Source organism: Canis lupus, chromosome 3, assembly GCF_011100685.1.
Source record: "Canis lupus familiaris isolate Mischka breed German Shepherd chromosome 3, alternate assembly UU_Cfam_GSD_1.0, whole genome shotgun sequence".
NCBI classification, from domain to species: Eukaryota; Metazoa; Chordata; class Mammalia; order Carnivora; family Canidae; genus Canis; species Canis lupus.
This window is the reverse complement of record NC_049224.1, coordinates 84,145,467-84,158,857: the sequence shown is the minus strand read 5'-3', so window position 1 is coordinate 84,158,857 and position 13,391 is coordinate 84,145,467. Positions and strand designations below refer to the sequence as shown.

General features: G+C 43.0%; 2 protein-coding genes across 6 annotated transcripts in view; both read left to right on the top strand.

Moving 5' to 3' along the window:
* Positions 1-4,852, top strand: part of STIM2 (stromal interaction molecule 2) — a 143,022-nt gene extending 138,170 nt beyond the window's left edge. For all 5 annotated transcript variants that reach the window (XM_038533537.1, XM_038533536.1, XM_038533533.1 and 2 more), the window contains one exon: positions 957-4,852. In XM_038533537.1, coding sequence (XP_038389465.1) covers positions 957-1,434 — 478 coding nt within the window. In that variant the 3' untranslated portion in view covers positions 1,435-4,852. The remainder of the gene's footprint in view (positions 1-956) is intronic.
* Positions 4,853-9,866: 5,014 nt separating this feature from the next.
* Positions 9,867-12,321, top strand: LOC100686307 (tetraspanin-3). The gene is made up of 2 exons (XM_038533708.1): positions 9,867-9,951; positions 11,543-12,321. Exons 1-2 carry the CDS (start codon positions 9,867-9,869, stop codon positions 12,319-12,321), a joined length of 864 nt encoding a protein of 287 aa, XP_038389636.1.
* The last annotated feature ends 1,070 nt before the right edge of the window (positions 12,322-13,391 follow it).

Below are 13,391 nucleotides of genomic sequence, written 5' to 3'. Positions count from 1 at the left end.
AGCAAGTAAATGATGCGCTCTGAGTTTTTAAAAACCCCTTTGCATCCTTGTAGAGAAGTAACTAGGAGACAGGAACATGAAGGGAAGCAGGGAGATCAGTTAGGAAGCCCTGGAAATCATTGAGGTGACTGCTTGGTATTTTAGGAAGGACGGTAGCAGTGGGGGAGTGACAAGTGTTGGATTCGAGGGATATTGTGCCTGAATGGCTGATAGCATCTACTGTGTGTCGGCCTTATGGTTGTGAACTTTATTTTTCTTATCCTTTTTATTTCTCTTCTCTCTTTATTGTGGAGAAAGGTGGGGGGATCACAAAGGAATAAACCTATGAGAATTTGTTGAATGTCTACTTTTTTAAGAACAGCGTTACGTTGCTGACTTTGCCTCCCATTTCTCCCCCTCCCCCACCCCACTCACATGTACCTCAGCTTCCTTCCTCTGTTTCTAAACTTGGGAGAACTTATATTTTAGCTTAATGTACTCTACTCCTTCCTTCCTTAGGAAGTTAAATTTCATCAATTTAATAACTAAAGAAAATAAAGGGAGTGAATGATTAAAGTTCACCTTTTAAAATACATAATGTCAACTATGTGATTTAGAAAGAAAAATACTCAGTATTGAAAGAAAACACCCAAATAGCTGAGATGAAAAAAAAAATCTGTAAACCTGAAACATTTTCATTTCTCTGACAAGTGAAGAAAGGTGTACTTGGATTATGTTTCTTAGGTTGCAAGATTTCATTATTATAGTTTATGCTAAATATTAAACATTGAGTTTTGATATGCCATTTAAAAGTAGTTTTCTAATTTTGTCTGAATGTGTGTAGAATTTTACTATTTTTCCCTTTTACATTTTGATAGATTAAAAAAATGGTTTTTAGTTAGAATTGGTTAGCATATCTGCCAGTCGTCTTAGAAAATATCGATTTAAAATTTTACCTTTGTCTCTGTCTCATCCAGGGAGGTGCCAGACACAGCCTCAGAATGTGACTCCTTAAATTCTTCCATTGGAAGGAAACAGTCTCCTCCTTCGAGCCTTGAGATATACCAAACATTGTCTCCTCGAAAGATCTCGAGAGATGAGCTCTCCCTAGAGGATTCATCCCGAGGAGATTCACCCATAACTGCAGATATCTCGCGGGGTTCTCCTGATTGTGTAGGTCTGACAGAAACGAAGAGTATGATCTTCAGTCCTGCCAGCAAAGTGTACAATGGCATCTTGGAGAAATCCTGTAGCATGAACCAGCTTTCTAGTGGCATCCCGGTGCCTAAACCTCGCCACACATCCTGCTCCTCGGCCGGCAACGACAGTAAAGCAGTTCAGGAAGCCCCACACGTCACCAGGATAAGCAGCATCCCGCATGATCTTTGTCATAATGGAGAGAAAAGCAAAAAGCCATCAAAAATTAAAAGCCTTTTTAAGAAGAAATCTAAGTGAACTGGCTGACTTGATGGAATTCATTCAAGTGGCATCTTTAAACTTTAATCTCCCATCCTCCAATTCCCCTTTTTTGTTTTAATTTTAGGAATGTAACTCCATTGGGGCTTTCCAGACTGGATGCCATAGTGGAATGTCCTAAGGGCAACTGTCTACTGTCTGCTTATTTAAATGACTATATAATCAATTCGTCAAGCCAGTTATTGCTGAAAAATCATTAAGTGATGAGACAGTTTACAGTCATTTCTGCCTATTTATTTCTGCTTTGTTACTCGTGATGTATATACAACATTTTGTTGAAAGCCACTATGGACTTACAAGCTTTAATGGACTAGTAAGCCAGCATGGGCTTGCAAAAATTTCTTGTTTACCACACCATCTTCTTATCTTTCCACAGAGCTATTTACATCCTGGACTAAATGACTTAAAGTAAAATTAATTGCACTACCGTTTTCCAGACTGGAAAAAAAAAATCTCTGCAAGTGAAACTGTATAGAGTTTATAAAATGACTATGGATAGGGGACTGTTTTCACTTTTAGATCAAATGGGTTTTTAAGTAGAACCTAGGGTTTCTAATTGACTTGATTTCTGGAAATGAAAACCCACGCTTTTATTATGGGAAGCTTCTTTAAATGCATTTAATATTATAAAGTTCCAAGTCCTGCTGTAAAGATCATGTTGTTTCGTTTTTCCCAGGGCTTTCACTGTGATTTACTGCATTGCAGGCTGTATGATAAAATATAAATAATTTAAGGAGAGAAGGCTCTTGATTCCTTACGCACGTGGAAGAGTTAAAACTTGATCGAAGGACTTACATTCACAAGCTTAACCTGAGGTCGGGGACGTGGGGATTCAGGCACTTGTTTACAGACTTTGAATAACAGCAAAGAAGTTATGGTTTGTGAAGAATTTGTACTGTGGAAAAGATAATAAATTGGAGACATTATTGTGTGGGACTGTGTTGATTTTTGTTGATGACACTCCACTAAAAACACTATACATTTTCTGGAGAGCTGATAAGCTGTTCTATTGCTTAATTGCACTATAAGAAATAGTGATGTTTTGGAAGTTGTCAACAAATTTCTTTCCATTTTATATTGTTTGTCATATTTTTATGTAGTTTGAAATGTTTAAATGTTCTAATATCAAGATTAACAAATATAAATTTATGGTGCATTTAGATTGTGTTGTATTAATTTGTAAAGCCTGGGGTTCCTTAAACCGCTAGGTTATAAGGGTAGCTTTAACTGTGAAGATTGTCACATAGAGCGCCAAAGTACATTAACACGGGGAGTTTTTGCCTAAACTACTTCTAAAAATTCAGTCGTAAGTGCTCTGGTTAATGCAGTGTGGATGGACAGCTGGGTGAACAGTGGATACATACGTATTAGCTAGAGTGGTTTTTCAGCAGTATGGCTAAAATCCGTAATGTCCAACCGTGTCCTGCTTAGATGAAAATGCTGATTGGTAGGAAGTTTATTTTGAGGTATGCTTCAAAGAAATATTTTTATGAAGAATATGAACCATTTCCTGAAGTCTTCTGAAAATTGTGGTGGTTTATTCTCTTTAGTACTGTTGTTAAAAACCGAAGGTCTTGAATGATACTTATATACACAGATATTTATATATTTAAGAGACAGTGCTATAAAGGCAGACGTTGATTAACTGAAGCACACATAGTGTTTTGGACTAATCAGAAGGTAAGATTATCCGAAAGGTCAGGAGTTGAGGAATAATGGCACTGAAGCTGTTTGGGGAAGTGGCGGGGGGGTGGTCATGTGCCTAAAGCATTGAAAAGCATTCTGGAAAGTTTCTTCAGGGTGAAGGTAATATCTTTATCTTCTTTCTCCTTCTTACAACCAGACAGTTCTTTCCTTTGGAAATTGCAGAAAGGGTGAGAACCGTGTAGTTCCATAGGTAGGAGAGGTAAAAGCTGCTGGGGCAGGGAGTGGGGTGAGAAGAGGAATGGCCCTACGCCACCCCCAGCAAAGCCCCGCTCCCTTTTGAAGGTTAGAAGGAAATTCTGGGTCAGAACCTCTGATCCTGGCCCGTGGGCTCTGGGGTGGAAGAGGCTGGCCTAAGTACAGTGTGGGTTGTCTTAGGGAACGCGTGATTTGTGCGAAATTTCGTGTTCTTCTTTATAAACAAATTCAAGCAAGGGATTTTTACTGCTTCCATGTTGCCTGCAGTACTTGCTTGGTGTTAGTACAGTGCTCCCCTCTTTGTAAATTCAACAGAATAATCGAGTTGTAGAAAGCCACAATCATTTCTATATTACTTCATTTACACGTGAAGAGTTGGGCATTAGTGTCAGTTTTTCAAATTACCCATTTGTTACCGTATTAATCTTATAAAACTGGTGTTTTTCTGGTTTAGAAAAGTAGTAATACCCTCCTTGCACAAAACAATTCATGATACAAAAATATAAAGAGGAAAAACAACAGCAAGCGGGTTAAATTCTACTGCCCCAAATAACTTTTTGATATTTTGGTTTGTTTCCTGCTAGATCATTTTCTCTATGTTGATATATATATATATATATATATGTTACATGATTGAAAACATGCTATATGTATTTAATTTTACATCATGCTTTTCTCTTAATATAAGCATTTCTCAAACATCATTAAAAACTCTTCATGAACATTTTAGTGACTCTAATATGCCATTGCATGGCATTACCAGAGTCTTTTAAATCATTCTTTTATTATTAATCATTAGGCTGTTTCTGATTTCTGATATGTAAAATACTAGGATCTAACAATTATTGAGCACTTTGTATGTACTAGGCACAGTTCTAAACTCGAATATATATTCTCATATAATCTTTACACCCACCTTCTAAGGTTGGTACTGGTTTTTGTTTTGTTTTTTTTTTAATCATCTTAACTGATGAGGAAACTGAGCCCAGAAAATTAATAATTTGTTGATGGTCACATAGCTAGTAAGTGGTAGTGTCAACTTCTAAGTCATACCTACCACATATATTCTAATCAACATTTTGATTCCTTAGAATATCTATTTTTAGAAGTATATAGGAAAGCCTAAAGACAATTTATATGTATGTATATACACACCCCTAGTTTTATGTATATACCTTGAGTGTAACTATTTTTAAGGTTTCTTATGCATATAGTCATGTTTATAACCCACCAATACTGGAGTGTATGAATGCCCTTTTACTTCACACTGTCACTTCTGAACTACCATTTGGTTAAAACTTTGCTAATTTAATTGGTGAATAATGTCTAGTATGGTTGGAAAGTTTTTTCATATTATGTATTTTTCATTTCAGTGAATTGTCTGTTTATGTCTTTTGCCCATTAAGTTCCTGGGGTCCTAGTGTTTTTTGTCTTTCAAATGTAGCTATTCTTGTATTCTTCAATTACCAACTAAAACAGTGATTTTTAAAAATTATATTTGTATTTTCCATGTTTATTTTTAAAAGCAAGCAAAAGGAAACCTACATATAAGGTTTAGTCTTACTGATCTCCTGTTTTTAGATCTTGAATGTTTTTTCCCAAAAAAATCACAGGTAAGAGATAATATTAGAATCTCATCCAGCAGTTATTTAATAGCCTATCATGTAGCAAGCATCACGATCATCAGCTCTGCAGGTGCAGAGAACTGATGTCACCAGTACCTCCCGTAAAGGAACTCCTCAGTATCTAACAGGGGAGACAGATCCAACAAAAATCCTTGTAATTAAGGGCAATGATAGAACTGTAAACCGTATGTTGGGTAGATGGGAGCTAATGGGGAAGGAGTTCTATAGCCCAAGAGTGTTAAATCAAGGACAATGTAGTGGTGCTAATTGGCCGAGGACGTGGAGAGGTTTGCTATGGCTGAAACATACAGGCCCAAAGGCAAGTCAGTTTTAGGACTTCTACTAACTAGTAGTCTAGTTCCAGCAAATGAGCTTGCAGTTGCTGAGGTCCAGCCAGACACTTTATAATAGCTGGGAGGGTGCGCGTCCTGGGGTCCGTTTATCAGAGAGAAACACAGCATTTGAGCAATCTCGTGTAAGCCCTGATCGTGCTGATAAGTTTCCTTCCGCACATCCCAGCCCTAAAACAAGGTAGTCTTTGTTGAAAGACGTTCTCCTTCAGATTTACCCAGGTAGGCCAGATCCTATCTTGAGCCCATTGGCTCCAGACCAACCTTCAGGGTTCTACCTCAGCCCCGTGATTGGGCTTTCCTGAGGTTATTTACAGGTCTCTGCGGTGGCTCTCAAAGGAGCCGGTCTCTGGCAAGGTTTGTTGTAGGCCCGGGTAGGACATGGCTGGGAGGCCTCAGTCCAGATCTTGATTGCTTACCAGGGTGAAGGCAGTGAGACCATGCCCAGGATCATTGCAGGAGTTAAAGAATTTTATCTGCCAGATTCTCCATTGTCCCGACGTTCCCGTTTTTTGCTGGATATGCTGCGATGACTGCGTCAGCCTCCAAAAGCGGTAGAGAGCAACGAGTTCCAGGTAAAGCAGACGGTGTGGCTCCCCCTCGTGAGAGCAGTGCTGCACTTTGTCCCAGGGACATACCATTCCACATCTCCAGCCCTCGGAGCAGCAGCACAGCTTCCCTTTCTGCTTCCCACTCTTTTCCCGGGTTGCCCTGGCAGTTTCCAGGTCCCTGCAAAAGTCAGGCTCTAGGAGGTCTTAAGGTCAAAATGGTTCTTTATCTCTTGCTTCAGATTGCCACATTTTAGGGTCTTTTTTCTTAATGGAAGTGTAACTGGAATACAATGTCCTGTTAGTTCCAGGTTGTATGGGATAGTGATTCAGTGTTTGTATACATCACAAAGTGGGCCCCACGATAAATAGAGTAACCATCTGTCATCATACAAAGTTATTACAGTATTATTGACTATTTTTGTCACACGGTCCATTACATCCCATGACTTTATAACTGGAAGTCTTTACCCCTTAATAACCTTCATCTATTTAGCCTACCCCCTAAGTCCTCTTTACTTATGATAACGGACGGTTTGTTTTCTGTATCCGTGAGTTTGAGTCTGGTTTTTGTTGTTGTTGTTCATTTGTTTTTTAGATTCCTTTTTTTTTTTCTTTTTTAAAAATTTTTTAAAATTTATTATTTATGATAGTCACACAGAGAGAGAGAGAGAGGCAGAGACACAGGCAGAGGGAGAAGCAGGCTCCATGCACCGGGAGCCCGACGTGGGATTCGATCCTGGGCCTCCAGGATCACGCCCCGGGCCAAAGGCAGGTGCTAAACCGCTGCGCCACCCAGGGATCCCTGTTTTTTCGATTCCACGTATGAGTGAAATTGTAGGTTACTTGTCTTTCTCTGGCATATTTCACTTAACATAATGCCCTCTAGGTTCATTCATGTTGCAAATGGAGAGATTTTTTTTTTTTAATGGCTAAGATTTTGTTGTTATATACACACACACATATATGTATATATATACACACCACATCTTTATTCACTTTTTCGTTAGGCACTTGAGCTGCTTCCGTATGCTGGTTATTGTAAATAGTGTTGCGGTGACCATAGGGGTGCATGTAGCTCTTTGGATTAGTGCTTTGTTGTCTTTGGAAATACTCAGAAGTAGAATTGCTGGACTGAATGATGTAATTTTAATTTTTTTGAGGAATTTTTACCAATTTCCGTTTTCACCAACAGTGCTATGGGGGTTCCCTTTTCTCCCCACATCCTCGCCAATACTTGTTATTTCTTTTTAAAATAGTTAATCTGACAGGTATGAGTTGATAGCTCCTTGCAGTTTTATTTCGCATTTCTCTAATGATTTCATGGAGCATCTTTTCGAATACCTGTTGGCCATCTGTGTATCTTCTTTGGAAAAGATGTCTATTCAGCTCATTTTTTAATGGAGTTATTTGATAGTATGTAGTGTAAGTTCCTTATATAGTTTGGATATTAATCCCTTATGGGATATATGATTTGCAAATAACTTCTCCCACTTAGTAGAGTGCCTTTTGTTTTGCTCATAGTTTCCTCTGCTGTGCTAAAGCTTCCACATTTTAGTTGCAAATAATTGTGGGACATAGCAGCCACCCTAATACTGCTATTCTGTTAGGATTATCGTGTGTTGATTTCTTAAGTATAACCTCTATAATCGAAGCATCGTGGTTCCAAAAAATCCACATGAGCTAATTCCCCATTTGTGAGAATGTCAACTGCTGAAATACTCATTAAGACCTCTGGTCCCTGAGTGGCGGTAGCACCAGATTCTAGGGAGATTGGATGCCACCACTCAGGAAAAGGAAAGGAAAAAGTAAGAATATGGCTTGGTTTGGTTTTGAAATACCAGCTATTCAAGTTTGACTCTCCTTGAAAAGACTCTATTGATGCTCAAGATGTACATCTGTAGCCAGAAAGCAGCATGATAAGAAGTTAAAAGAAAGGCAGGTTGGATTGGAGAGGATAAAATGAAGCCTGGATGTCACCAGAGGTTGCATTTTACCTTTCAAGGTCAGAAAAAACCTGGAAATAGGACTGAGCATAGGACCTTAGGAAAGGAGGGTTCATCGGGAGGGAAAGGATGCATTTACCGTCAAATCCCCAAATCTTGTTCGTTTCATCCCTGAGCATCTCTGCTGATGCCCCTGTCTACCGCCCTGGGGCCTTGCATCCTTCATTTCTAAGCCTATTCGCTCGCACAAGCTAACTGAGCCAGCCTCACCCTCTTTCATCCTCCTGTTGGTGAGCTAAGCCATACAAAGGATTTTCTCTGATTACAGTCTTTCTCTGCCTTTCCATCGCCTGTAGGATAAAATACAAACTTAGCAGACTAGCGAAAGACCTTGATGTTCCGGGTCCCGCTTATCCTGCCAGCCTCGGGGCTTGCCATCGTGCACACAACCTAACCAGTTATGCAGAACTGCATGCGGTTTCCAGAAAGAGGCTGCTTCCCCACCCACCTCCCTGACCGTGCACCTGCTGCTGCTATTGCCTGCAGTGTGTCCTCTCCTTGGGCCACTAACTCTGCACCTTTAACTCAGCTCGGATATCTCCAGGAAGTCTCTTCCATTCGTGTCCTCAGTCTGAACGATGTACCACTTGTGTGAATGTCCAGAGCTTTATTGCACACTTGCCATGTCCTATCACTACCACCTCTTGCCTTGTTTGCCCAATCAACCTCACTGCTTCAGTGCAGGCAGTCGGCCTTCTCCAGCTCTGACTCTCAAGCACTGGCCCTGTAAGGCACTAAATACATGATGTGCCCGATGAACGAACATACAACAGACATCACTGCTGCCTTCAAGCTTCAGACTGCTAAGGGTATCCGTACATTTAATGATTAGAAAACAGTTGCAGACTATTCCCCAACACAAATCAGCATTGTGTGTTGCATCTCCATCGTCCTATATGGAGATTCCAGGGAAGGAAGAGAACAAAATGGCACAGAATAACTAGTACTCTTTCTTTTGAAAAAACCTATTTATACAGCTGGGTCCTGAATGATGAGTGAGGTCTGAACAAGCCTGATAGGAGAATCCGATCCTTTTCCTTCCAGGCTCCATTCAGGTGTGTGCTTTGTACGGGTAGCCTGTCCTATTTGGAGCTCAGTTCCTCTCCTGAGCCCAGCATTTAATGGCTATGCTACCTATCTGGTAATTAATGTGATTTCTTGTATGGTTAGATCTTATTCTTTCAATAATCGTGGAGTCGTCTATGATGCACTGAATGCCGGGCACTCGGCAATAACTAGGATAAACATACCCCTTACCTTGTGGCGCAAACCCATAAATAATCGTTTACATTGCTAGGTCTGTTATTAGCGCTACCAGGGAACAGTTCGCGGGGCTGTGTAATTACTGAATGAAGGTCTAACTTAACTTGAAAGTCAGGAAGGGTCCTGCTGAGTGAGTGACATTTGCACTTAACCCTGCAGATTCGGTCGGAAACAGGCAAGGAGGAGACGAGGTTTCGAGGTTTCGGAGTGGCCCAGGTGGTGGTGGTGGTCACAGCGTGTGTAGGAACACTCCAGGAGGGAGGAAGCAGGTGTGTTCGGGAAGCAGAGAGGAGGTTAGTATGGCTGGATGGTAGCAAGAGAGCCAGAGAGGGGCAAGAACTTGCAGGGCCTCGCCGGCCGTACTGAAGATTTTCGTCTTAATTCCGAGATCAGTGGGAAATCCTTGAAAGGGTTAAGCATGGGAAAAATCATTCTCTTGTATTTATTTTATCTCCGATGCTTCCAGATAGTTTGAAGGGCAAACACACTAGTTTATATAGCCTGAAATTCCCTCTGAGCACCTGCCACTGAATTAGATACTCAGTAAATATTTAGCAATTTGGGTTCCAAATGGAGGGAGGCAAGTATAAGGGTGAGAGTGAGGAGGGTCTTTCAGGGAACCAGTAGGACTCTTGACAGAACATGGGGAGCAGTGGGGAGTAAAATTAGCAGAGTGGTCACCACCCTTCGTTAGAGGCTTTGTAGTCGCCACCTACGATGGCTGCAACTAAACGCCGTAGACTGGGGGGCTGGAACCGCAGAAGCCCGTTTTCTCAGTTTGAGAGTCCACCGTGCCAGAAAGGTTGGTTCTGATAAGAGTCCTCCTCTTGGCTTGCAGACAGCTGCCGTCTTGCTGTGTCTTCACACGGGGCGCACGTGTGCGTGTACGTACCCACACACACCCAGAAAGCGTGCCGGTCCTATCGGATTAGGAACCCACCCTATGACCTAACTTACCTCCTTGTAGGTTCTGTCTCCAAATACACTGACATTAGGAGTTAGACCTTCAACATATGAATTTGCCGGGGGGAGGGGGGGTTGTTGGACGCAACTAAACGTGTAATGGATTTTGTATCATGAAACCACTCAGGCGGTGGTTCCCAGCCAAGGTGTGACTCAGTGGAACTAAGGAGCTTTCTCAAACATGGAATGTAAGGGGCCTATCTTGGTAATTGCTGTTTTGTGTAATACTAAGCTAGAGACTTCAAATCTACATTTTTCGAAAATCTCCCTGGGACAATTCTGATTGATTCGGGGAACACTTACTATATCTCTGCATTTTAGTCCTAGCTCATAGACCAAAGGACTCCTCTCATCTCCTCCACATTTGGGAAATATCTCATTCCCTCTTTCCACTCTCTCTGGGACGTCCCCCGCTCCCACCCCCCACTAGAGAAATTCAAGGGAACCCAACATTTTCTAGGCCTGCACAGGAAAACACGACTGGCCTTTCACTCTCTTGTCCGTGGTACTTGCCCTGCCCCGACCCACTGGGCTGCTAAACAAGCCACGGGCTACCACGCAGTTGGCCGGGTGAGCGCCAAGCACATCGGACTCTCCCACAAGTGGATGGCGAGGCCCAGATTTGAAGGAGAGGAAAGGGGGGAGGCACAATTTTGACTTCAGAAGTTTGAGGAGGGTGGCTCTCCCTGGCAAGTCCCAGCAAACACAACGAGGCAGGGGCTCGAAAGGTCCAGGATTCGGTTTTCCTCATATGCCTGGAAGGCCAGAGGTAGCACGGTGGCTCCGTGATGCCCTCAGACGCCGGGCGCCCACCCCGGGTCAGCTCGTGCTGCCTCTGGGTCCCAGTCACGTGCTAGGCAGGAAGAAGGGCAGAGGCAGCACGGCGGAGGGGGGGAGGGTGCCAGTGGACACGACTCCCTTGGGAAGAGCTTGCAGGAAGCCTCAGCCAGCAACCGTCTTTCTTGGCTCCTCCACCAGTGCTCCTGCCACAGCCCCCCCCCCCCGCAAGCTGGGGAAGCTGGGGCGCAGGATGATTCCACATTGATGCACATGTGCCTGTCTGGGCGGAACATGCTGCTGCCCCCAAACACAACCGCGGTTCTGCTGAGAAGACAGAGGATGAAACAGATTTTGAGTGATTAGGAACGTCTGCCCCAGGGACCAGGTGAGCTCTCGCGTCTAACCGGGCAACTCTGATCTCCAGGGCAGGGGTGTGTGTGGAGGCAGAGGGGTGTCGTTGGGCACGTGCCTGACCCCGAGATGAATCTTAAAATATCCTGAGTTTCTACCATGTGCCAGAAACCATTCTGGACGGTGGGAATGCAATAGGCAGCAAAACAGACAAAAGACCCACCCCCGAGGGGCCTACGTCCTGGGAAGGGGGAGAGGGGGGTGTCCAGTAAGTAAATAGAAACAAGCGGCTGGGGCAGGGGCTGCACCATGGGCCAGTGCAGTGTTCCTCAACCTCATCTTCTGGGGGGCACCTGGCATTTTATGTTATGTGGGAGCCTATGTCTTTATCACTTACGAGGACTATGACCACTTCTTTGAAGATGTGCGTACTCTCCTTCCCGCACATATGGTAGTGACCATAGCTGTAGGAGCCCCGCTTTTCATTATTGGCCTAATTGGCTGCTGTGCCACAGTCCGAGAAAGCCGCTGTGGACTTGCCACGTTTGTCATCATCCTACTCTTGGTTTTTGTCACAGAAGTTGTTGTTGTGGTTTTGGGATACGTTTACAGAGCAAAGGTGGAAACTGAGGTCGATCGCAGCATTCAGAAAGTGTATAAGACCTACAATGGAACCAACCCTGATGCTGCTAGCCGGGCTGTTGATTATGTACAGAGACAGCTGCATTGTTGTGGAATTCACAACTATTCAGACTGGGAAAATACAGACTGGTTCAAAGAAACCAAAAACCAGAGTGTCCCTCTTAGCTGCTGCACAGAGACCGCCAGCAGCTGTAATGGCAGCCTGGCCCACCCCTCCAACCTCTATGCCGAGGGATGTGAGGCTCTAGTTGTAAAGAAGCTACAGGAAATCATGATGCATGTTATCTGGGCAGCGCTGGCATTTGCAGCTATTCAGCTGCTGGGCATGTTATGTGCATGCATCGTATTGTGCAGAAGGAGTAGAGACCCTGCTTATGAGCTCCTCATCACCGGTGGAACGTACGCATGTGAGAAAACGCAAGCCTCAGCTTTTTAGTCTCGTTCTGATTTGGAAGGTGAATTGAACAGGTCTATGCTATTGGCGGCCTGAGTTCATCTAGTTAAAGCACACGGGTGTTGGACAAAGCAGCTTGGCTCTTCATATGCCCACCTATTTCCCTGCCCACCTAGGAGTTTCTTTTTCTGTGTTCTAGCGGACTCTCCGTGTTCCTAAGTTCTTAAGTATGGCAGTTTATGTTCTAATTTCAGAACCATTTGCAGGTTGCATAGTGTGAGAGAATCAAAAGAGGGCCTAGGCCTGCTTCTGTTAGGTCCCTGCAGTAACGGGGCTGCTGCCGGAGTATCTCTAGGCCCTTCCAGTCTGCATGGTGGAGAACTCTGGGCCAAAGGTGCTTGGGGGGAGAGGGAGGAAACCAGCTGCAGTGAAAGTTAACACCAGATGGTGCCCCTTGTCAGTGTCCTTAAAAAAAAAATATATATATACTGTAGTTCAGTAAGATAGCAACTGTATAAAATTGCTAAAATAGATTTTAGAATCATACAGTGTGTCTCTTGGTTCATCTTCAAAATCAGACTGATCTTTGAAACTAGCAGTTTTTAATCAAAGCTGGCTTTTAGGAGGAGTATAATGTATGCACTACTGTTTTAAAACAATTAGTGTGTGTGTGTGTTTGTGTGTGTGTGTGTGTTTGTATGATTGAGCCCATTCATCGTAAGTCTAAACTCGTTAGCATTAATGTACCCATGTAGACTAGCAAAATAGTATGTAGATGTGATCTCCGTTGTAAATAGAAAAATCTATTTTATTGGCAAATTGAACACCAATAAAAAATAAATTTATTATAAAAAAAAAGTAAATAGAAAAATCTAATTCAATAAACTCTGTATCACCCCTGAAAAAAAAAAAAAAAGAAGAAAAGAAAAGAAACAAGAGGCGTGTTGGCTGAAGGCAATAGGGAATGTCCAGGCAGCAGGGGCTGGGGGGCTGGCGGTCTGCAGGTGAGCTCAGCCGGCGTTCCAGAGACAACTTGAAGGACGAGAGTGACCGAGTTGTGCAAACACTCCGAAAGCAGCATCTGAGCCCGAGCAATCAGGTGCAACAGATAG